Genomic DNA, 25,986 nt, shown 5'->3' with positions numbered 1-25,986 from the left:
TCTTGTTTTTTGCATTTAAATGAATGAAACCAAATTTTGTATCCTAGCACGAGGAGGAAATTGCAGCACAAGGCATTGCTCTGTTGCTGCTGACAGTGAGATGGCTGTACCTCTCAGCAGAAGGCAGATGTCTAGCAATGTCATACTAACCTCAAACACACCACACACAGATTATTTATGGGCTGAGCTGGCGGAGGTGCTTTCTCCTCCTGTTCTTTTATCAACAATGCACGACTAAAAATCAGATAATGTAAACTAATACAATCCTAGTGTCTCATGTAGCACATGCCATGCAGAGAGAGCTGTTTTTAGTTGGAGGACTGTTGTTTGGAATTCCTTCAGTGTCAGGTTTCCAGTTACCAGACCCCTCATCGCTGGTGAAGGCACGAATGCGGTTGGACAGGATTAGCAGAACACTTTGCAATGCATAGCTTTGATTGATGCATATTACATAGCTTTGATTTCTATAGGCTTTGCAGACCCATAAAAATAATGATCATTTCATGACCTATATTAATGGGGGGGTGGGGGGGATGGAAAAACATCGACTTTTGCTACTTGCGTTTGCTTTGGATTGCAAGGAGGAGAGGTCCCTCACAGTTTGCTGGGAATTCAGGCAGGGATAAATTGCAGACACAAAGCAGATACCTAGGGCCTGATCCTCCGTTCACAGCAGTTTTACACTGTTGAAACTCCTCTAACTTCAACAGGTACCCCGACTGACCCTAGTGTAAGAGCTTGTCTGCACCGGTTTTGTGCTGCTGTAACAACAGAGCTAAAGTTTTGAATATAGTTTAGAAACCAGTATAAAGTAGTAAATTCCCACATATGTTTGCAGTTAGACCATATAAGGGTGCTTATATTGGTATAGTTATAGCAGGACAAAAACTGTGTGTAGACCAGCCTTAAGTGATTGGAAAATCAGGCCTTTTTCTATTTGAAAGCATATCATGGATAGCCTCTAACCAATAAAAAGTATTGGAGATGACTGGAACTCCAACAAATGCTAGTCAGAGATCTTATGAAAATATAGCTTATGTTTGCAGGGCACATTTTAAGGGGTTCAGCGGGTGATGCTTGTTTATGGGAACTGGAAAGGAAGCTTGATGGCAGAAGAACATAAGGCAGAAAAATAAGGTCTTGGATGGACAATGTGGTATCCTGGGTGGATTAAAAGGAGTATTCGTCCATAAAGAGATGAGCAGAGGACCACAGGGAATGGACTGCCCTGGTTGCAAACTTTCTGTAATGGTGATGCCACAGAAGCAGCAGCATCGGGACTCATTTCGAGAGGTGCTGGGCACCCAGAGCTCCCACTGAACTTATTAGGGGTTGAAGATATTTATCAGGTTCTCAGTGCCTCTCAAAAGTGGGACCAAAACAGAGAATTTAGCTACTGATGACAATTCTCCACATAGGCCAAAAGAGGTACAGGAATAATAATTAAAAAAAAAAAAAAAAGCAATTTAGTAACCTGAAAGAATGTTTTAAACTTCTACCACGAGATTACAACAACACATGATCTGAGGCTTTCCCTAGGGAGCTAATGATTCCTTTTGTACCTATGAGCACCACCATAACGGCAACTTACCGAGCCTCTTCTAGAAAATAGAAATAAACTGTGCTCTACTCTGGCCAGAATCAGAATTTAGGGAGGGATTTTCACAAAACACTCAGCACTGACTAAACTCTGCTCCTACTGAAAGTAAGTGTGAAACTCCAATTTATTTCAGTGGAAGGAATTAGGCCAACTTTTGAAAATCCCACCCTCTGTGCAAAATCCCACCCATAAAACCCAGCCTACAAATACCAGGAGCCATGATAATTAAGTAATTAGTTTAAAAACTAAAAAAAACCTCCAAGCACAGTGGTTGGTATTTTATAAGTACCTGATACGGATACAAGACAACTGCTCTGGTAATCTTCCCTAGGTCACTCCCTCTCATTTTGTTCATCTGCTCTCAAGCGTGGTACATCTCCTCTGGTGGGGTATATGGAATAAACAATTGGCTATTGAGCAAGACATTTCTGTTCTGTGATCTTTTCAAGCTCACAGGGGTCTTAAAGAGATCGGTAACTTAAGTGGTGAGCCGTTACCACATATGTCATTTCGAATGTTACTCATTATTAGACACTGCATAATGCCTTGTGAGTCATTAACCTCTTGGCATCAGCAACCCAGACTCAATACTAGGCAGTCATGTCTCTTGCACTAAGAACCTCCATGTGCTATCATGTGAAAGGCCTGGATTAGATTTTCACGTCCCCTTGGCCTTTTGTTTCCTAGATCAGCAAGCGCTGAAAGCTCACTATAGAGACAAAAGTTCTCAGCCTTTTGCAAGACTGTCTTGCATCATACTGCAATAAATTCTCTGACCAATCAAGGGAGTTATACACTAATGGGAATCCTATCCCACTTGTCTTGACTATTGTAACTCGGGGGTCTTACGACCTGTGGGCAGGTGTGAACCAAGGGAGATTTTGTGCCTGGCGTGGGGGTGAGGGGGAATCAAGTTACATTCTGAGTGTAGAAAAATCTATTAAATCAATGTTTACATGGGGAATCTTGTATTTTCAAACCTTAAACAAATGAAGCCTATGTAAGAGGGTTATTTTCAGTATTATCAGCTCAATACACTAAATGTCACTCAGTATTTAGAAGAAAAAATATCAACCTCACACATCTGAAGCTGGCAAAAGAAAAGAAAGCTCAGGACCCCACTGAATACTCCATTTAGATTTAGACTCATACCCAAGGATGACAAATACTGAACAGGTGCAACAGTGCCACTACTGTGAGCCAGGTTACACCGAAGTCTCTCTGGATGTTATTTGTATTACATGAGCCCCTAAAGGCTTCCAGTTAATATTGGGACCCCATTGTACTAGACACTGTAAGAGAGAGTCCCTGCCCCCAAAAGATTACAGTCTAACTAGACAAATCAGGCAAAGAGTAACAGGGAAAGAGAAGCAGAGAGGGGGTAAGGTGACTTGACCAAGGTCACCCAGCAAGTCAGTGGAAGAACCAAGAGTAGAACGCAGGTTAGTCCAGTGTCCTACCTAGTACTGCTGCTTTTCTGGGTGCTGCCACGGTGGAAATTAAAGGTCCCATGGTGTTTTTAAAAAGGTAATCCCAGTGCCCCATCCAAAATTTCTTCTCTTAAAAAAAGCACAGGTTGTATGTAATGTCCAGGGCCGCATGAGAGCTATTGCTGAACATATAACAGTTCCTCCTTTTGCCTGTACACTCGCTGAACTACCAGTATCCAACTCATTTCGCACAGCGCTTTGAAAGACACTAAAACCAAATCCAATTCCATTCGTCACATGAAATGAATTTAAAGCACAGTGATTATTTAGCTGTGTTGTTAAAATGATTTTCAACAAATAATCGAAGTCATTAAAAGAGTCTTTTGAAGTAACAACCCCCCAAGCTGAGGTCTTCACTATTCAGCCATTGGGATCTGAACAAACTGTCTGATCTTCAGCAGGCTAGTAAAAACCTGTACGAATGGGTTATTAATGTTATTACCAAGCTTTTTTTATTTTTTTAAATCATCCTTCATCTAAATTAAAGCATTTCTAGCAGTTTTCCCCCCACTGCCATGATGGAGCACGGCTGTCAGCTATACCTCCCATGGTACAAACTGGGTGGTAAAATCATGCTTCAATACATAAAGGAGATATACAGCTAGAATTAATGGTAGCTGGTTATTTTCCCCTTCATTTCTTTTTGTTTCTGGATCCAGTTAAACTCACTGAGACGTCCTGTTTTGTTTTTTCTTCCTCGCAGCAAAACCAAAGCTAAAAGTCCTAAGGAAGCTGACAGTTGCTTTTGCATAAAAGCTTTTGTTGTCTTTCTTTAGATGCTATTTCAACCCACATTGTTGATTTATTGATTTGTTCCTAAACAACTCAAAGAAACTGTAAATTCATCCTTTATTCCCTATTTGTATTTTGTTTGAATCTAGACATTTACTTCTACCAGCATATGTAAATGTGTATAGATAAGCGGTTCTCAATCTTCCTTGCGTCATGACCCTCTTCTGATAATAAAAATTTCTACACGACCCCAGAAGGGAGGACCAAAGCCTGCGCCCACTTGAGCCCCACTGCCCTGGGTGGCGTGGCCAAAGCCGAAGCCCAAGGGCTTCAGCTCCAGGCAGGGATCCTGTAGCCTGAGCCCCGCCATCCGGGCTGAAGCCCTTGGGTTTCGGACCCGGGCAGTGGAGCTCAGGCTTTAGCCTTGGACCCCAGCAAGTCTAACGCCAGCCCTGGTGACCCCAATATAACAAGGTAGCCACCCACTTTGGGGTCCTGACCCACAGTTTGAGAACTGCTGGTGTAGACTATAGATTTCTCAACATACTGCGCTCCATTAACACTTGACTAACTACCCCCTCTTCAGCCAGTCAGGAAACATCAGCTGCAATAATTTACATCTAAAGGTTTACAACAGGATAAGTGACTGAACATATAATTTTACAGCTGCAGTTAAGGAACTTACAAGGTGTGTAAATCTCCATATTTTTGAAGGCAAATCAGGTAATTATACCTGACAACTACTCAATTTGCAGCCACAAGCAAGGTTACAAACTTTGTGAGGCTCCTCAAGTTTGGCCCTAAATAACAGGGGCCAAATCCTGGAACCAGTGCACACCTGTGAACTGGGAATCTCCCAGGCAAAGAGGACAGGAATCCTCCGCACAATGCATACAGTAGCTGTAGTGTTTATGCCGGTTTTATTCTTAAGATCTCCCACTGTTACACTAGCATAAGTGCAGCTGAATCTGGGAAACAACTGTAGATTAGACACACTATTTAAAGGTTTTACACTGCCTACAGAATTACCATTTTTTATATTGCTGCCCAACACCGTAGTATCTGAGCATCTTCCACGTAAAGTCAATAGCAAAGTCCCCAGTGGACCTCAGGGAGTCTCTGCCATTTGTTCCTTTTCTGGCTCAAAACTGAGGCATGGGGGTTTTACCACCATTTTGCCTAATACAGATCAGACCAGGTGTAGCCCACTTTTTACACTAGAGACAGTGCAGTATGCAAGATGAGTTAAAGAAAAATTACAGTGTAAACACCACCACATTCTGTGGAAGGGAAATGGACAGTGGATCTGCCTCGTCATGGATCAATCCAAGCTCTTCCACATCTCAACCCTTCCCCATGCCTTTAGGGAAACAGGAAGCCTCCACAGAGCAGAGCTAGGAAGATCACTGAGGATGTAGACTACTTGAGCAGTCTCCCCAGTCCTGCCCCATTCCTTTCCACAGCACGACTGCAGTTGAAAGAAGAACAGGAGTACTTGTGGCACCTTAGAGACTAACAAATTTAGTAGAGCATAACCTTTTGTGGGCTACAGCCCACTTCATCGGATGCATAGAATGGAACATATAGCAAGAAGATATATATCTACATACAGAGAAGCTGGAAGTTGCCATACAAACTGTAAGAGGCTAATTAATTAAGATGAGCTATTATCAGCAGGAATAAAAAAACTTTTGTAGTGATAATCAAGATGGCCCATTTAGACAGTTAACAAGAATGTGTGAGTATACTTAACATAGGGAAACAGATTCAATATGTGTAATGGCTGACTGAGAACAACGCTTCCTTAGCTCTCATCCCCTAACGCCCGCTACATTGATGACACCATCATCTGGACCTATGGAAAAGAAGCCCTTGAGGAATTCCACCATGATTTCAACAATTTCCATCCCACCATCAACCTCAGTCTAGACCAATCCACACAAGCGGTCCATTTCCTGGACACTACTGTGCTAATAAGTGATGGTCACATAAACACCACCCTATACCAGAAACCTATGGACAGCTATACTCACCTACATGCCTCCAGCTTCCATCCAGGACACACCACACGATCCATTGTCTACAGCCAAGCTCTAAGATACAACCACATTTGCTCCAATCCCTCAGACAGAGACAAACACCTACAAGATCTCTATCAAGCATTCCTAAAACTACAATACCCACCTGCTGAAGTGAAAAAACAGATTGACAGAGCCAGAAGAGAAGTCACTACTTCAGGACAGGCCCAACAATGAAAATAACAGAACGCCACTAGCTGTCACCTTCAGCCCCCAACTAAAACCTCTCCAGTGCATCATCAAAGATTTACAATCTATCCTGAAAAATGATCCCTCACTCTCACAGATCTTGGGAGATAGACCAGTCCTCACTTACAGCCCCCCAACCTGAAGCAAATACTCTCCAGCAACCACACAACAAAAACACTAACCCAGGAACCTATCCTTGCAACAAAGCCCAATGCCAACTCTGTCCACATATTTATTCAAGTGACACCATCATAGGACCTAATCACATTAGCCACTCCATCAGGGGCTTGTTCACCTGCACATCTACCAATGTGATATGCCATCATGTGCCAGCAATGCCCCTCTGCCATGTACATTGGCCAAACCGGACCGTCTCTATGCAAAAGAATAAATGGACACAAATCTGACATCAGGAATCATAACATTCAAAAACCGGTAGGAGAACACTTCGACCTCTCTGGCCACTCAGTAAAAGATTTAAGGGTGGCAATTTTGCAACAGAAAAGCTTCAAAAACAGACTCCAACGAGAAACTGCTGAGCTTGAATTAATATGTAAACTAGATACCATTAACTTGGGTTTGAATAGAGACTGGGAGTGGCTGGGTCATTACACATATTGAATCTATTTCCACATGTTAAGTATCCTCACACCTTCTTGTCAACTGTCTAAATGGGCCATCTTGATTATCACTACAAACGTTTTTTTCTCCCGCTAATAGCAGCTCATCTTAATTAATTAGCCTCTTACAGTTTGTATGGCAACTTCCAGCTTCTCTGTATGTATATCTATCTTCTTACTATATGTTCCATTCTATGCATCCGATGAAGTGGGCTGTAGCCCACGAAAGCTTTTGCTCTAATAAATTTGTTAGTCTCTAAGGTGCCACAAGTATTCCTGTTCTTTTCGCGGATACAGACTAACATGGCTGCTACTCTGAAAACTGCAGTTTTCAGATATGGCCGCAGGCATTGTAAAATGTTAGCTAAGAGTAAATGTGTAATATGGACAGGATTCAGAACTAGAAGGCTGTAATCCTGTTTTAGTGATTATATGGCTACTAAGAGGTTAACCCATGGATCTGTGCAATGAGTGTTTGTGTCCCATCTCTGACTGAATTCTGGTCTCTTGCATGCATTTTATAGATACTGTATGTAATTAACTGTTATCAGGTTGTTATGCAGTGTGATGAAGTGTGAACTTACCATTCAATTGTTTTCCTTGTTTTCATTGTTTACAAAGTCCTTGCTATTCTCCAAAATGGCAGCCTGGGATGGTCTGCTTATTTGATTAGATTAAGAACATTTAATGAACCTAATTCTAGTACCAGAAAGCATACTGTAATGAAAAGTGAGAAATAGCTGTGAATCCATTTAATTCTTCAAATGCCACTTCAACACATACAATGTAATAGGGTGGGTGGGTGGGTGTGTGTGTGTGAGAGAGAGAGAAAGAGAGAGAGAAACATCAATGCAATGTTAGAGACTTTAACTGCACAAAATTCAGGAAATGCAAGATATAGTTCCCACAAGCAACTGTAACTCAGCCCTTTGTGCATATGTAGCATTTTTATTACTATACATGGTATTAACTTTAATACTTTTAGATATATATGAGCAATGTGGCCTGTTCACAGATGTGGAAACCATAATTGCTGACTTTTATGTGCTTAAAAATCTCCACATTAATGTTCTGGAAGTATTTTTTTCATTTTGTTGCATTTAATTTCCTTGTTTAAAAGAGTCAGATGCACACAAACAATTTAGTGCATGTTCCTAGGTATTAGGCTGCGTGCAGGGGATTTTCACAGGGTGGGTGTGTATGTGTGTGTGTCGGGGAATCTTCCCCTACAGAATGCAGAGCACCATGTCCACATAGTGCAATAGACAGTGAATATGTGTAGAAGTGAATGCACTGGTCCCAGACACATCCTCCAGTCCTTGCCCACCTTGGATAGCCTCACAGATCTATATTTCATGTATAAGATGTGCACCCCCTGAACCACTGCATAAGGGAACCTCCATGCCAAGAGGAGTGGTAGGATTTGCCCAGAAGTGAGGGAAATAGAAGAAACAGCACCTCCTTAGTGCAGCCTGTTAAGAATCTGGAAGATATTTCAGAGTGGTTTAAAGAAGGAATCTCTCAATTTGGCCAACTGCTATGTAAAGAATTAAATTCTAACACTGAAACAAATATTTTACATAATGAATCAATCAAAGAATTATCCTTGCTCCAGTGTATTTAAATCAAGGAAATCATCACTGACAATAAAGACCTATTAAAATAGCTCATTGAAAGCCACAGTTCCCCAGGCTGCTGATTCACTAATGAATAACAAAGGTCACTTCGATACAACACAGTGCAATGTATTTTTAGACCATATAGTGCAATGTATCTTTGTGCAGGATGTTCGTAAAAAGCATCAGGATGCTTCCCAGAGGGAGGTAGAGTAGAAAGAATGCTTTGCCATGGCTGAATACAACAGAGGCCGGAGGGAGAATAATGCAATGAAATGTGGAACATGGTGGCATAAAGTAATTGCAGTTTGATCCAAAGACTTCAATACATTTTGGATTAGGGCTTTATAAAGGGAAATTATATTAAGAATAGAAGAACCAAATAAATTCATGAAATAGCTGTATCCAGGAAGTCCCCAGCAAGTACTGTAGTTAAGGTTCAAAATCAACGACCTAATGGAGAAAGTGAATCCCCTGAAGTACTAGATTTGGATTGCTAAGAAAACCCCTTCTACACATTGAGAAGTTCTGTTACATTATTTTCTTTTAAGAAAAGAAAGACTGGAGTAAAATGATTTTCATACTTTCAAATAAATGTTCATTGTCCAGAGAGAACTCTGAATTCTGCATGGACTCATGAAAGAACAGGATATTGCACTGAATGGATCTTAACAATTACATTTTGTGGATGTTATCATCAGACCAGTGGGCTATCTATTTCAATATGTTATCTCTGACAGTGGCCAGAATCAAACCTTTCTGAGAAAGTTTCACAAAATTCCATTGTGGACAATTATGGCATAACCCACCAAATAAGGAAGCTTCTTCCCAGCCTCATCAGTTAGTTGTTGGCTTATGCCCCAAAGCATAAAGGAAATATTTTTAAAAACCCAAACAATTGTAAAAAATGAAACCACAGGTTCCAGGACACAATTCTGCAGTAAGAAGTAGCTCCAAAGCTGCAGAACAACAGAACACTTGGTGCCACGCCTCAACGGCAGAGTCTGTGCTATTGGAAGTTATCAAAACCCAGATTTTAAAGATTTTAAATGTAAGATCTTGAGATGAGCCAACAAGATACAGAGTAACAGCCGTGTTAGTCTGTATTCGCAAAAAGAAAAGGAGTACTTGTGGCACCTTAGAGACTAACCAAATCATGCTCAAATAAATTGGTTAGTCTCTAAGGTGCCACAAGTACTCCTTTTCTTTTTGCCAACAAGATAAAATTCAGATCTCGAATTGAGCATCCATCCCCGAAGTTCAAAGGTCTGAGTTTTGGGAACTGGCAAAGCTCATCACAGAAGTAAGTGCCAGCTGTGATGTTTACACCCAGGTCTGTACTTTTCCAAAGTTCAGGACTGTTCTGATCTGTGGTTTTGGCTCACACCCATCTATAGTACAAACATAGTAAGTGCTATTTCCAGTAGAAAAGTTTAAATGTTTGATGGTCCCTCTTTTTTTTTTTTTTTTTTGAGTTAAGCAAAGGATGAACACGTGGAGCATTCAACATAATATGAAACACTTGATAAACGCTTAAAAAGGATCTTCTTGCTGTTTTCTACATCGGAATGGTACAAGACAGCGTTCCTTTTCTAAGGATGCAAAATGGCTCTCTGCGTACCGAAGTAGGCGTCCTTTTAAACTTTTAACACTTCTGGTGCAAGCTGATGCAACTCAAATGAAATGTCTAAGAAGAAAAGATCAGGGTTAAGGGTTTTTTATTGATTCTCCCCCTCCCACCTCCACTTTGGGATTAAAGTGATTTCCATTGTGACCCAACACTAGATGTAATTATAATTTCCATTTATATTTGTAGACTGTGTACAAAGAAGTGTAATAACGGACAGTCGAACATTTTCCATTGTCCATTAAAAAAGAAGAAACATTTCTGATGAAATCTCTGTAAGACCAAGGAACCACTGGAGTAATCTCTCACTAACAGAGCTTTCCTTAGATGTTCGATAACAAAAGAGAAGGGAGAGCAGCCAGCTCGTCACACAAAAGAATTACGTTAAAATGACATTAGGGTTGATACTCACTCCAATAATATCAAAGAAATTCTGCGTTCAGAGTGCTAACAAGTGGCTGCAAAAAACAGTCGTAGAATTCAGCAAATAATTTGTTTCATTAGTATTTACAATGTTAAGTGGAAAATACTGCATTCATGCAATGTTAAGGATGCACAGTTCAAATTGCAAAAAAACTAGGAGATGCGAAAAATTAAGTTTCTGCAAGTAACATTGATTCAGCCACTTTGCACCTCCTGTGTGTTTTATAGTATGGACACAGGCCCTCCTTTTTTCAGTTTTTATTTTAACATTTCCTGGGAATGTATCAGTGTTTCTTACAAAAATTAAAAAATGGGCCAAAAAAAAAGGCAAAAAATTAACATCACAGTTGACTGTGTTAATATTGGGGGGGGGGTAGAAAAAAAAGCAACAAATAAAAAAAATAAGAGTATTGAAAGTAAAAGAAGTTCAGTACTGTGGTTTATTTCATGAACAGTACATTAACAATACATACAAATATGCATGTGTACACGTGTCTTCCTCTACGTTGCCTTACTTTAACAGATAGCCTCACATTTGCACTTAGACTAACTTATTATTAACATGAACACATCTACCTAATGTAATGTCTTGGATTTTCTTAACAAAATTAATATTTTCATGTATTTGAGTGTTCCAAATTTTGGGTGAAAATCAGTAAAAAGCAAATAATAGCGTTACAGAACCCAGGAATTTTTCAGTAAAAACTGAAAACGAAGGGCCTTAAGCGTGCATTTAGGCTGGGATTTTCAAAGGAGCCTAAGAGAGGTACGCACTCAGTTCCTATCAAATATCAAAGTTAAGCACATGCTTAATTACTTTGCTGGGCCTAAAAATCCTGGTTATTAGCCCTTGCTTAATTCCAATTGTAATTACATTCTACCTACTCAAAATTCCCTGTAGTTTCAATTGGATAAGCTCCACTGTTCTTCAGTTTCTGCCACAAACTGTTGGGTAGAATTAGTATGTACTGTTAAACTTTCACATTCCACTCCACAGGTGACTGCATTATAGCCACAGGTAAAGTGATCTCTGGATACAATTTTCAGAAATGCCTTAGTAATACAACTGATGATGGAGAGGGAAGGTGCGTTAAGTAATATCTTCTATTGGACCAACTTCTGTTGATGAAAGAGACAAGCTTTCGAGCTTACACAGAGCTCTTCTTCAGGTCTTGTCTCGCTAATATCTCGGACCAACACGGCTACCACAATACCACTAAGAAGCCATGCTGAACATTTTATTCTCTTTACATGCAGTTGTAAAGCGTGTTGACTGTTTTGGGATCGTTAGGTGAAAGGCACTGTGTAAATGTCAATTTTTCTTACATTAGAACGTTCTGGTGTTACTTTTGTACAGTTTTATTTTGGTTTTGCTGTAGCTGCAGTATGAATTATTACTTGCTGTTGGTTGTACAGCGCAACAGTACATTCGCTCCTGTGGGTTTTGTTTTTTTAACTGAGCCTCAGACCTGTAAAAGTGAGTGCACACACACCATTCTTTTTGTATATATTGCTTCTCTGTTTTTCAATACATGGAGTCAAAATTCACAATGAAAATGCCAAATCCGTCTCAACAACAGGGGTGAAATACTGTCATATGAACACAGTCTGCTGGTACCTTGGTCCATGCAAAAAGTCATTCTCATGCATTTTTAGATGTGAAATCCGGCTGAGACTGTTTTTGCTTGCCAGATTTTGTTGCGTCCTACAGTAGATTGCACTGCAAAGTACCTTTTTTGACCTCAACAACAAAGGCTATTTTTTTTCTTTAAATGAAAAAAAGCTTCTACTATTAAATATGTGAGGACCTCTCACTTTTTCACGGGGGCTTTTTACACAGGCTTGTGACTGCTAGTTCTTCTCTCTTCCACCAGGCATGGCTGCCAATTTCCAGAGCTCAGTTTGACAGAATCTAACACACATTCTCTTTGTCGAATTACATCTGAAGTGGAACCAAAATGGTTGGTAATTCACTTTCTATTAAAGTGTAACACCCGCCTTTCTCACTCCCTATGGCTGTTATGTAGTGGACATGTTTCCATGTTCTGCTTTGTTTTTTCAGCTGTTGCAAGAGTATGGGATATCAATTACTTTGTGCTCAGAGGATGCTGACCAGAGGAACAGCTCCTAGCTCACGTTACTTCTCACCTCTCTATCAATTGCTGTAACATCTAAATGAATGCCTATTGGAGTCTTCTTGAAGCAGAGCTCTCTCTCCCTTTTTCCATTAAATGGCTCATCAGAGTGGATCAACCCTTTAAAAAGTAATATTTACTAAAATGGGATACTTCCTGCTCAGCTTTTAAAAAACCAAAAAGGAGCACTATGCTAGCAAAGTGAGGCCCACATTAATATAGATTAAAATCAGCAGCAAGTATGAATTTTGTTAACACCTACTTAATCAGATACAGTTGTATTTTAAACCTTGCTCTGTGGCACATAAAGATGTTAAGTGCAACAAGATACTAACGCTGCTTAAAGACTCAGTTAAGCTTTTAATATCTTTACTGTTTCCAAAATGCAAAGTTATTTAAAATTCCAGTCTAATGGTATACGTATTATATATGCTCACATATATGCTCACATGGACACATGAATAAAGTTTTTATTGGCCTGGCCACATAACTTATTAATATTACTTGTGGTGCAGCCAGAAATGAGTTATGCAAATCCTCCCAAATTAGGGTCAATAAAACCTTTATGCCATTTTACACCATCTTGAATTTTATTTATCCCACATTTTGAAGAAAACCTACAGTAGAACATTTTGTACAGGCATCAAATGATAGAAGAATTAATCTGAATATATATATTGTTTCTTGAGTTTTTAATATATATATATATTTTAAAAACTAAAGAAACAATTTTTTTCCAGGGCTAGAAATGAATGTTGCATGTTACAGGTAATCAGGGATGTCAATTTTTCTAATGGTATAATGGGACACAACAGGTGTTACTGGCCCCTAGCTGCCAGGAGATACGGGACCTTAATATTAACCTTAACCAATACTGTTACTGCTCTGAAGATTACCAATCCTGGATAGGAGCTTGGACCACAATAATTTTCCAGTCCAGGTTTTACTTGATTCATATTTGGGGAGAAGATAGATAGAATGCTATGGAAGGTTCTTTTTTTTAAAAAAACAAAACAAAACAGTTGCTATCTGAAAGGTTGGAATGCTAGCAGTACTCCTGGGTTGGTGGGCAGAGAACAGATGACAAAACCAAATGTGTAAATCCTGTGTGTTACATGGCTCCAGAGTTTATCACATTGTTCTGGAATTTACCAGGTGGTTGAAGAAATGAAGGAATTTATTTCATGAGTTCCATGATTGCATTTAGGTCTGACCCAACACCTCCTGAAGTCAATGAGAATATTTCCAGTGATTTCAACTGCCATTGGTTCATGCCCACGTTGACTTGAATGTCACTTCTTGCTATTACTCAATGTGTGACAGAATCAGGTCCTTAGAAAATACCACACTTGGATACTACACTGATGGGTGCAATAAAAGACCCTTGGATGGATAAATGGAAGAAGAGAAAGATGGATGAAAAATTAAATTTAGAAAACTGTCTTGACATGTTTTTAGTAGGCCGATATCTAAACTGTTCAGAGAAATACACCCCTCACTCACGCAATGGAAGCAGTCTGGCTGCCACCTGCATGAGGTGTGTGGTAACAGCTGCACTACCAACTGCTTTTACTATTAACTTCTTTAGTGATCTCTCTCAATCCCAAATTAGGTACCTTTTAATCACTAATATTGTTAAACTCTCGCCCCACAAGGTGGCCAGGGCTTCACTGAGAACACTAGTGACCACTGACTTCAGTTTTGTTAAGAAGTCTGGCCCTTCTGCTTCTGTTTGGTTCAGTCTATCCCTCCTGGCATCCATTTTATTTTGCTTTCTTAGTGCATGGTATCATTTGTGCTTGTGGTATGTGTGCTGCATATTTGCTCATGAACCAGAACGATACTTCAGTTGCTGAGGTTTACATGGCCTGTAATTTTCGTAAGATGTCCAATTAAGATGGCCCACAAAAAAAGTACCTTTCTATTTTCTCATCATATTTTCTTCTTTCCTGTTCCATAATAGCATAGTTCCTAAGGGCGCTTTCTATGTTTGTTATGAGAGGCAGCATCTTGCTACTATGACAGCACAACTCTCTGATAACACCTTCTTTGCTGTAATTAAACCACCACATCTGTCCTGTAAAGATTGGATAAAAGGTAGGTGACGGGCTGAGGTTATAAAAACCAACAGCAGCCAGCCTTACTAGTGGACACCAATAGTACAATGGTTGAACAGCTATTCGTTTATTGGAGTCTAGCTGAATCTTGATAGACTGGGTGAGACTTTAATGGATTATGCTGTTAGAAGCTTGCTGAAGAATATTGATGGAGCAAGCTACGAAGTTGGACCTACTACGTTCTGTGTGTCCAAGGTATGTATTGATGGACTCTTTCCTTCCTCCTTTGCTGGTGGGATCTATCGGGTATTACTGCCACTTTTAATTGGCAAAGGCCTGTCTCTCAACCTCACCTCCAGGTCTATTTATCTAGAGAAAGTGAATCTCAAGAGCTTGGGCTGGAAGAGTTGTCTTTTCCTCAACTTATTTTAAGTGAACCTCAAGACAAAATAAAGTGCCATTTCCTCACTTTAAAAATCCAAGGTCTACACTTTTTCAGATTTAATTTATAATACATCTTAAGCAGCTATGTTTTCACCCTATATATAAAGAACTTCTATTTAGAAACCAGCCAGTTGAGTTTCCCGATCTGTTGGTCTCCTGGGCGATTTCAACAACAATGTTGATAATGCAGAGGATACATTTGCATTTCGTAGCACATCTCATTCCCCAGGTTTCACTCAGTATGTCACTCTGTTGATGTATTCTGTGGGACATACTCTTTGTTTTTTAATTTGAGCTCACTCTTTTTAATTTGCATTCACTTATCTTTTTTCCACAGATCCTTCATCTCAACCTAAAACGTTTTTACTGACACTTGTTTCTTTCATTAATGTTTTGTTGATGAAAATTTGTTTTGTTCTTGTACTCATTGGAGGGCTGGCTAATACTGCTTCTTTTTCTGTTAATGAGGCCACGTCTCCATAATTTCACAATGTGTAATGTAATATTAACTCAAATGCTTCTCTTTGGAGACAGCCTTTTCCTAGATCTCTAGTTTTATTTTTAAGCAGAATTTAGTACCTTTATATTTAGTGGCTTATGCCTTGACATACACTAAATTCTCTACAAGACTCATGCTTTTTGTACATGTGACACTTTAAAGAATATTTATTTATCCCAACTAATATCTACTTACAACCTAGGCCAGCTGTTTAGTTTCAAAAAATTAATTGACTTTTAAACCATTCCACATTGCATCAACTGGCTCTTCGCTGTGAGGAGTTGAGAGGCTTTATTAGAAAAACTGACAAAACCCACCTCTGTCAGCCCCCCTGTCCACTTCCAAAGTATTCTTCTGGGAGATCTGTTTTTTAGTTTTTGTTTTTTTGTAAGAAATATCCCTGCTGCTGTAGATATTTTCTTTGCTAAATTTTCTTTAGTTACTCCCATGGAAATTGCAGAGGTGGCCTGACAGCTGCACTTCGTGACTTGATGTCTTGACCCTTGACCTGCTTGACTTCTTAAAGAATGCCTTTCAGCATTAAAGACCTAATTTGGTTTAGATAGGAAGCATCTTGTTAATTTCAACTCATGTTCCACTCTATTTTTAAGGAAGCTGAAATTACTCCTAAAAACAAACCCTCTTCACTTTCAAATTCTACGATAAGATTTTTGTAACTATGATCCTGTTTGCAATCTTTAAAGCCTCCTTTTACACAAGAGTTTTGGAGAAGTCATGTTTGCTTAGCTGCAAGCCCATTTTGTGAGATATGTTTAAAATAAACACCAACCTTCCCACTTTGCTGCCTGCTTTTCTATGCCTGATTTGAAGACACTCATTATTTAAGATAATAAATACACTTGTTTATGATCTCTATGCACTTTTTGGGGATTGGAGTTTGACTCTGTGTTTCAAAATAAGACTGAAGCCATCAGTGTGATACTGGGTCATGATTTCACCATAAAATGCTGCATGTACCAATATGCAGAAATAAGAGAATCTCTACTTTTCTGCTTTGTATGGTTGGCCTGTATGGAACTATCACTGGTATGAGAAATTCCATTCAGGATTTAGACTCTGTCCTCCTCGAAGCATAATGACCTTCTTGATAGCTCTGGCTTTTAGGCAGTTTTTGTAGTAATCAGTTTTATTACTGGCAGTGGTAAGTACAGTAAGTCAGATAGTTAGACTCCACTGTGATTTTGGATTTAAGCTAATCTTTAAATGAGCACATCAGCTCAGTTCCCAAGCTAGTGCTCTATCAGGGAGGATCAATCTCTTTTTTCTCTGCATGTATTCCCTCTTGGCTGTTTTATGCAACTTTTTTCCTGGAGGTCCTTGAGTAGTCCAATATTCCCATTAAAACTGATTCAGAACGCACCTGTCAGGACTTTAAAACCAACTAAAACCCTACACATATTTCACTTATAATGAGATCATTGCAAGATATCAGATTTTAGGATTTTGCTGTATTTTCAATAGAAGGGCCACTGTTGAGATAAAAATCATATTTAAAATTATTACTCAAGTTACTAACATTACTTTAGATTATTAAAACTGAAAATAAACAAAATCAAATGGTCCATTATAAATGCTCCTTGTTTATTTCTGATATTTGATTTTGGTTGATTGATATTGGACAATTAAGTTAGGCTATTCACTTTTGTTTTTAGTTAGTCACCGTTACATTCAATTTCCGATGTTACACACTCTTGTGCTTGGGTTTGCAACACTGAAATTAAAACACGTAAAATAAAATTTCTATTCATAAGAAGTTTTGGAATCTCCTCCTCTCCATTCACCCCTTTTACACTTTATTTTTTTTAACAAGATCTAAATTCTGGGCCTAAATTAAGTTAACAGCGGGTCAGCATTGCACCTTACGGTCCTTGTTGCAGCCTTTGTTCTGCGGATGCTGGTTTGTTTTCTTTTCCTGGCTTTTCAAGACAATGGGTGGCTAAGTTTTGTAATTACCATGAACCACTAATCATTGGGCACTTTTTTTTTTTACCAAAGGCAGATTGACATTTTAAAATCTAAATTTAAGTGTTATTTTTGTAAACTCACATTTAATTAGCACAGTTAAGTATCCTTTCCTTGATTTGGAAAGCTTTTTAATTCTTACAAGAAGTTCCATCATCATCAGAATCTTTTTTTCCCTTTTGTATTGTAAAACAGCTATTTGATGCAGCAGAAAAGAAAAGTAACAGAGAAGGAGGTAGGCAGAATGGAGATCAGATAAGTATCACATTAGGATGACTTCATGAGCCCACCAAATAGAATACAAGCTCCCTGATTGAGAAACAATGGTGCCAAGATGAGGACAGAAGAGAGAAGTATGCAGAATGAGAGTGGCACATTGAGCAAAACATTTCAGCACAGTCAAGAAACTTAGCAGAACAATGATTCCCCCATCAAAAAGCAATAGGAGGCAGATGGAAGAGTGACAATAAAAAAGAAAAACATTGAGAGCTTGGAGAATAATATAAGAAATAAGGGAGATCTGCGGGACCAGTATAGGTTAATGTGGAGAGGGGACCAAGAAAGGGGCCAGAAGATCAAGGTTTACATGGTTTCAGTAGCTAGATTGCACACGTGGCATGGAGGAGCTGCAGCCCCACATCCTGGCCCCAACTGAGAATATTGGACTTGACCTTCTCAAACTGATTTCCCTGCGTGATTGTAGCATATACATCCCACAGCTTTGCCCAGTTATACCATTATTAGATCCCAGTGCACACTACAAACTTTAACCAAGTGTTGGACAATCATGTTGTAACCAGTCCTCTGACATTTCATAGAATATCAGGATTGGAAGGGACTCAGGAGGTCACCTAGTCCAACCCCCTGCTCAAAGCAGGACCAATTGCCAATTTTTGCCCCATATAACTAAATGGCCCCCTCACAGATTGAACTCACAACCCTGGGTTTAGTGGGCCAATGCTCAAACCACTGAGCTATCCCTTCCCCCAAAAGTCAGTGATATTCTCCCACACTGTTCTTTAGTAGATGGGAGTTACCCTATTGTAGAACAGGCTATGGGATTGTCCCACCATCTTAGAATCATAGCAGTTGGAAGGGACCTCAGGAGGTCAGCTAGTCCAACCCCCTGCTCAAAGCAGGACCAATCCCCAATTATTTGGCTCAGATCCCTAAATGGCCCCCTCAAGGATTGAACTCACAGCCCTGGGTTTAGCAGGCCAATGCACAAACCACTGAGCTATAGATGTTTCTGTAATGTAGGTAGTCCTTAGGAGTGAGGTGGAGTCAGAGATGTCATTCAGATAGGCAGGAGACACAATAGGGAGAGGCGCTTGGGACTATATTTTCTATCTGGGAAAACTGATTGAAAGGATGAGGGAGTTTAATCCTCCACTGTTCTTGAACTTCATTGATTTTTCAAGATTTGTCATGTGTGGAAGAAGAAGTTAAGATCTGAGGCAAGTTAACTAGTTTAGATACGTGTGTGACCACATAATCTGTGTGACAATCAACAGTTTACAGTGCAGTGACTTAAGGACAAGAATGGACATCAAAATACATTAGTACTATATCACTAAGCTAGATAAAGGATAGAGTGGTCAGTAATGGAAGAGGGAGTGGAAGAGGGAGGGATACAGATTAATTGTTGCTTATCCCAAGATGAGAAAGTTGCCTACCTCTCTACAGAATTTTGTGGGAAAAAATAAATGCAGCTAAAAAGGAGTTGTTTCAGCCTCCAGGTGAACATTTCAAATTCTATGATGACTGCAACAGGCAAGTATATTCTACTGAACATCAGAAGTTGACAGATTAGCTTTGTACAAATGCGTAAGATACACTCAGTAACACAGCCTCCATGACGGAACAGACCTTTGATAATTCTCAAGATCTGTCTGGACTTGGATTAATAAATTATTTCATTGCTAGTAAAAGTTTGGCGAGAGTGACACATTTATAAACATACAACATATGGGTTATTCTGTGCACTCTCCTTTGTCCCAGGTTATTGCTACTAAAGTTGCAGTGGCGCCCATGATCAGTACTGGCATTACTTGGAGTACACATCTGTTGAATGTAATATCATTGCCATCCTCTTGCACGTGCTAAAAACAATGCTGCAGTAAGCAAATGGAAATTCCAAGGCAGTGTATAATGCAGATATTAACTGAAGAGACAAACAAAGGAAAACAGAAGAGCAGATAAGTTTTAAGTGCTAGGAAAGGTGTCAGAAGATAACTAGGTAGAACATCACAGGAATGATATCATAGGAGACAGTGATGTTTTTTTGGTTAGCTGTGTACCAAAGGAGAGCAGTTTACAGTTTAAATGGGACATACAATACAAATCAAACAAACAATGCACTGGATGAGCCACATGGCCGTTCTAACCAAGAAGATAGCCATTTTTAATTAGCAGGTGACCTTTTTACTGAAGCAGCTTAATACTGATGCAGGTTTCAAAAAAGGAATTTTAAGGAATTATTCGCATGGAAAGAGGGTCGTTGCCTTGTACAATGGGAGTGAGAGGCAATTCCAGAAGATGAAGGCAGCCCAGAAGTGCAGATGAGATGAGAGTTGAAGGTTATGAAGGGAAAAGCGAGGTGGGGAGTTATTTGCAGTACCCAAGAGAAAAGCAATGGAGCTGTAAAATGAGAGCAGACTTGTCAGCAAAAACAGACTTCACCATCTTGAAATAATGGCAACTAGTGTGAACTTGATGAGGAAGCCAGTAGAGCTTGGTGAGGAACCTACGCTTCTTGTCTGTCTCTGTGAGGGCCTCCTTTATGAGGGCAGCTGTTACGGAAATTCTTCTTTTGCCCAGAATGGTGGGAAATGGCTTTTGCCTACATGACTGTCAATGCTGCCTCACAAACTGTCCTGCAGGGAAGGCTCCAACCCCTTTGGCGATGCTGTCTTCATGCCTTTAGTGAGAAATGGAAGCCGCTCAGCCTCTTTAATTTATCCACGAGAAGGTTAAAAGATGAGGTGATCACAGTGTACAAGCACCTACCTGAGCAGAGATTTCTGACAATAGGCAGCTCTTTAATCTAACCAAAAAAGGCACAAGATCCAATGACTGGAAGCTGAAGCTAGATAAATTTGGACTAGAAACAAGGTACAATTTTTTAATCCTGAGGGTGAATAACCTGTGTAACAACTTACCTAGAGAAGTGGTGGATTCTCCATCAGTGAAGTCTTAAAATCAAGACTAAATATCTTTGTATAAGACATTCCATAGCTCAGAGGCGGCCAAACTTACTGACCCTCTAAGCTGCATACGACAATCTTCAGAAGTTCCAGAGCTGGGGCACACCTGCCGGAGCTCGGGGGTTTAGCCCCACTCCTGCTGAAGCCCCAAGGCCTGGCTGGTGCGCTGTGGGGCTCAAGCCCCAAGGCCTCCTCCCCACTGGACAGAAGTGCCTACCCTACCACCCCACTGCAAGGCTGAAGTTCTGAACTCCCCCCACCCCAAGTCTGGTGGGTGGACAATGGGGTGGCTCAGCGAGCCGCACCATAACGGTAAAGAGCTGCACATGACTCATGATCCACAGTTTGGCCACCCATGCACAGCTCAAACAGAAGTTATGAGCTTGATGCAGAAACTACTGGGTAAGGCTCTAGGGGCCTGTGTTATTAAGCAGCTCAGACTAGATGATCACAATGGTCCTGTCTGCCCTTGGAATCTATGATACCCTTTTTATTTACTGACCTAGGAAGTGCGAGTTGCATAGCGGATCCTGAACATGAGTCTCCTGGCAAAGGCAATGCATTGCGCTGCCACTTCTTTAATTAATACATCAATAGATTTCCCATCTTTGGGGTACATATTATATTGAACATAAACACACTTGTGAAAGTGCCGTTCTGCTCAGCCCTCTTCTCCTTGGCCACGGAAATGATCAATACAATCTGAATTTATTTTTTAGTCTTTATGGTTATTTTTTAACGTTCTTTTTGCCTCAAATGCTTGTTCTTGAATCATATGAAGAACCTTGAGGAACTGAAACATTGACTTTTTGTGACATCAGCATTTCTTACTAGCAAGGGGGCTGAGATTTGTGGTATATATCACAGCATCACCAATCCCTGGGTCTGTTTTAGTGACTGACAGCTTAGTTACTAGTCAGAGCCTACTTCCGAATCCATTAGGAGAAAGGAATAACTCTTCATGCTTAGGACATAATATTTCTCCAATTGGGGCTGCCATGAGCAAAATTATAGCTTACATTATGACAGACCGCAATGAAATTGAAGTGCAAAAAAAACCCTGTGAGCAATTAAACCAGCTTCAAGTGCATATTTGTCCACTGGTTTAACCAAACAAATACTTCAAATGTGAAAGAGAGAGAGGTGGGTTACTGAAGACAAACAAACAAAAATATTTTTCTAGCTCCTCATACTATAACCATGCTCCTATTTCCCAAATAGTCCCCCGCGGAGCCGAAGAATCAAGTCCTTGAAGATTTAACATTGCTTAATAATACCATTCAGCACTACTCAGCCTTAGCCCTGGGGCATCGCATAGCTGCTGAGTGCCAAGAACTGTATCTTTCTTGCAAAGCTTTATGTTCTGCCTTTACCATTTTGCTTCCATCCGGAGATGTTATAGCACAGTGCAGTATGAGATGGGGACCTGCCACTAGCCTGCCATAGTAACACACCAATAACTCAGTAGATAACATTTGCGTCTCTCTAGATGTTTTCAAATAAAGCCTATAATCTGATACTAGCTTCGATAAAAACTTGACCACATAACTCAGTTGGCTACTGATTAAGCTAGCCACATATTAAAGCTTCTTTTAAGGCTGTTGCCTACTTTTCTTAACAGACAGAAGTATTTCAACTTTTAATTAAAAAATAACCTTACACACAACAGATCCTGCTCCCATCAAAGTCAGCAGGGTTTTTGTCACTGAGCTCAACAGGAAGAGGATTACCTCCATATATTTTAAATTCTTTGCTTCTTTTGTTGATAAGGCAAACACACTTACAGAACCGCATTTTCTCTAATTCTGCTCTAAAATAGAGGTCATGAGCCAGTGAAGCTACATTGATTTACACCAGCTAAGAATCTGATCCATTGTGCTTTGGTTAAACTTCTCAGCACCCAGAGGGAAGGGAGATGAAAACATAAGGCCACAGGGCAAAGTGCCACGGGTGTTTTAAAACTGGGATTTGAACTTTAATGAAAGATATAGCAGGAGAGCTTGGGTATGCTACCAATGACAATCATGCCTTCTTTGTAGGTAGCCTCGCACACCTTCAGAGTTGAATGGGTGCCCTGGGAACGTACGGCATATTTTTCAAAATAATGTGATGGTAACCCTAGTTCTCTCGTGTCCATTTCAGAGGGATGCCAAAGCTCTCTATTCATTCGTTCATTCCAATCTCTCATGCCCTCCAACATGGCTCCTGCTTGTTGCCAGGTAGCAGTAACAGTTTTATTGCAAGGGCATCTAATTATTCCAGCTATTGTGCTGATTTTTTTCCCAAGAGAAATCAGCCACAGCCCAAGCCCGGATGCTTTCCTTCCTCTTGCAGAAGTGTTCTCCCCTCTTCCCTGGAACTTTTGAAGCTTTACTTGTCTGCTTGGTGAATTTAGGTAAGTCCCACATGCTGGTGACAGAGACTTACTTTTATAAAACGATGTAAGATTAGAAATGTGCTTAATTTGTTAGGAAACGGTCTCTGCAACCCCATTCTGCCACCCCTTTCTAGCCCTAAAAGCCAGCTGTTTACACGCAATTACACCTTTTTTACACTGATTGGCTGATAAAAGGAAGGTGAGAAGGATTTTGATAATTTACTGTTAGATCAGACTGCCCACATTTTTTACAAATTTCCCAGAATGTTCAAGATGCCCAGTTTGATCACACTGCCCATGACAGGTTTCAAAGTAGCAGCCGTGTTAGTCTATATCCGCAAAAAGAAAAGGAGGACTTGTGGCACCTTAGAGACTAACCAATTTATTTGAGCATAAGCTTTCGTGAGCTACAGCTCACTTCATCGGATGCATTTTCCCATGACGAGCTTTGGGAAAACTCAAGACGATTGCATAATGCTAGGGACAGGCCAATCAGGCTGCAGTCAGTGATGGGCAGCTGAGCGAGAGCTCTAATAGAGAATAAGAACAGCACAGAATAAAATGCCAGCAGTGTGCAGATGACATTCAGCTATACATCACATCCAGATCAGACGGAAACAGCACCCTCCCACAGGTGTCCAATGGCTTGACTGAATTCAACACCTGGATGAGCAGCAGGTGAATAAAGCTGAGCCCTGGAAAAAAGGAGGGGATACTGGTGGGGAGAGGGAAATACATTGAAGAACATGCCACCTTGATAAGGACATCGATCTATCTTAAGGTTTTGTACTGCTGCCCATTCCTCCTCGTAGCTGAGTGCTTTCCATGTAAAATAGGTTATTAACGATCTGAAGGCAGATTTCCAGAGTTCTCGGCTTTGGTTTTCACCTGGACTCCTCTGTACTTCCGGATATTCAAACGGCCAGCTCTGCAAAATAATCCTCATTTCCATTAGTGGCTGCCAGAAAGACTGCAGCTTCTTCTGCTGGATTCAGACTTTGCCCAGTGACCCACTCATTTATGATCTCTGGCCTTGATTACTATGGTGTTTCAGAGAAGTAAACTTACAAGAGCTCTTTGCAATTGGTTCAGAACACAGCAGCCCGTCTGTTGAACAACACATGCAGTCGAGAGCACATCACTCCAATGCTCTGCTCTCTCCATGATGGAAGCATTATGGAGGCAAACTACTGATATTGCATGAACCCTGGCAGTGTGGGTGCTAAGACCATGAGGTACTGACACCCCTACTAAAATACAGTGTGACTCATGGTACAGCCTAATCTTCTTAGACAGGCACTGAGCAGAAGTGACCCCCTCTTTACACTGATCCCCAAAGGCCATAGAAAGTCTTGATAACTTCCTAAATTCCCCGTCCTATCCAGCTAAACCCTCAAACCCCTGTCGAGATTTAGGGTATGGAGTCCAGTTTCCACTAGCTAAAATTGAGGTTTTGAGAAGAACATGGGGAGATTAATGGGTTGAGTCAGATGGAAGTACTCAGGAAAAAACAATTGGGTGTCATTGTGAATAGCTCACAGGAATTGCCTACTAAGGATGTTGCTGCCCTCACAAAAGCAAACAAGACACAGGATGCAAAAAGAACAGGATGGAAAATAGCAGTGAAAACATTTAATGTCATATAAAAGAATGGTTTGCTCATATCTGGAACACTGTGATCAGTTCTGGTCATCCTAGCTCAAAAAAAGATAGAGCTGAAATAAGAGGGAATTCAGAGACAGGTAATTAAAGTGATTAGAGGCATAGGAAGACTACCATATTTACAGAGATTGAAAAGAATAGGATTGTTTAGTTTGGAGAGCAGATGAATAAGAGAGGACATGAAAGAGGAAGGCAAAACAATGAATGGGGCAGAGAAGGTATATTGGGCATTGCTGTTCAAGTTTTTCTTGTGATTCAAGAACAAGTGGCTGATCAATAAAATGAAAGGCAGTAAGATTTAAAACTGATAAAAAGGTGAATTTTTTTTAATACTCTACATATACTTAACCTGTGGAACTTGCTGCTAAAAGGTATAACTGAGGACAAGAACTTAGTAGGATTCAGAAAAAAGGGTTGGACATATATATGGATGAGAACAGAAAAAAATATAAAAACCATTGCTAAGAATCAAACAGCAGGCTATTAAGCAGTGTTGCTGCCACGGTGTTGGTCCCAGTATATGAGAGATAAGTGGGTGAGACTTCTATTAGAGCAGCTTCTGTTGACGAAAGAGAGACACTTTCAAGCTTCAGAGAACTTTTCTTCAGGTCCTTTGAGGCTTTGTGGAACTTGAAAGCATGTTCCTCCACCAACAGAAGTTGGTCCAATAAAAGATATTACCTCACCCACCTTATCTCGCTAATATCCCGGGACCAATGTCACTAGACCACCACTGCAAACAACCACCAACACAAATCAATAATAGGCAGTCATTGAACCACAGGTGCATTCTGTGGTTTAAACAACACAACACACATTAAAAAGTACTTACTTAAGTCCAACAATGCTGAAGTTTGTGAAACAGCTTTTCGAAAAGAGATCTAATTATTTTCAAGCATTGAGATATTCTCTATATTGTAGAGACTAACAAATTTACTTGAGCAAAAGCTTTCGTGAGCTACAGCTCACTTCATCGGATGCATTCGACGAAGTGAGCTGTAGCTCACAAAAGCTTATGCTCAAATAAATTGGTTAGTCTCTAAGGTGCCACAAGCACTCCTCTTCTTTTTGCGAATACAGACTAACACGGCTGCTACTCTGAAACCTCTATATTCTAGTTCATAGTGGTATGTCATATTACATTAAGCCTTTGCAACAACACATTTAGAAACAAACAGTCAAATGGAAAAAATAGAAGAAAAGATGTAGCTACAATGCACGCTCATTTATTTCCCACAGATACCAGCA

At 40.1% G+C, this 25,986-nt stretch overlaps 1 protein-coding gene across 3 annotated transcripts in view; it reads right to left on the bottom strand.

Moving 5' to 3' along the window:
• Nucleotides 1–25,986, bottom strand: part of PARD3B (par-3 family cell polarity regulator beta) — a 615,914-nt gene that overhangs the window by 6,988 nt on the left and 582,940 nt on the right. Inside the window, exon 23 of one of the 3 annotated variants that reach the window (XM_077830253.1) lies at nt 23,649–23,771. The exons of the other annotated variants lie outside the window; for them this stretch is intronic. Coding sequence (XP_077686379.1) covers nt 23,684–23,771 — 88 coding nt within the window. The 3' untranslated portion in view covers nt 23,649–23,683. Of the gene's footprint in view, nt 1–23,648; nt 23,772–25,986 lie in introns of those variants that run through there. 3 annotated transcript variants of the gene reach the window in all.

Source organism: Eretmochelys imbricata, chromosome 11 (assembly GCF_965152235.1).
Source record: "Eretmochelys imbricata isolate rEreImb1 chromosome 11, rEreImb1.hap1, whole genome shotgun sequence".
In the NCBI taxonomy this organism is placed as follows: Eukaryota; Metazoa; Chordata; order Testudines; family Cheloniidae; genus Eretmochelys; species Eretmochelys imbricata.
Note: the sequence above shows the minus strand (reverse complement) of the source record. Positions and strands in the feature narration are given on the sequence as shown.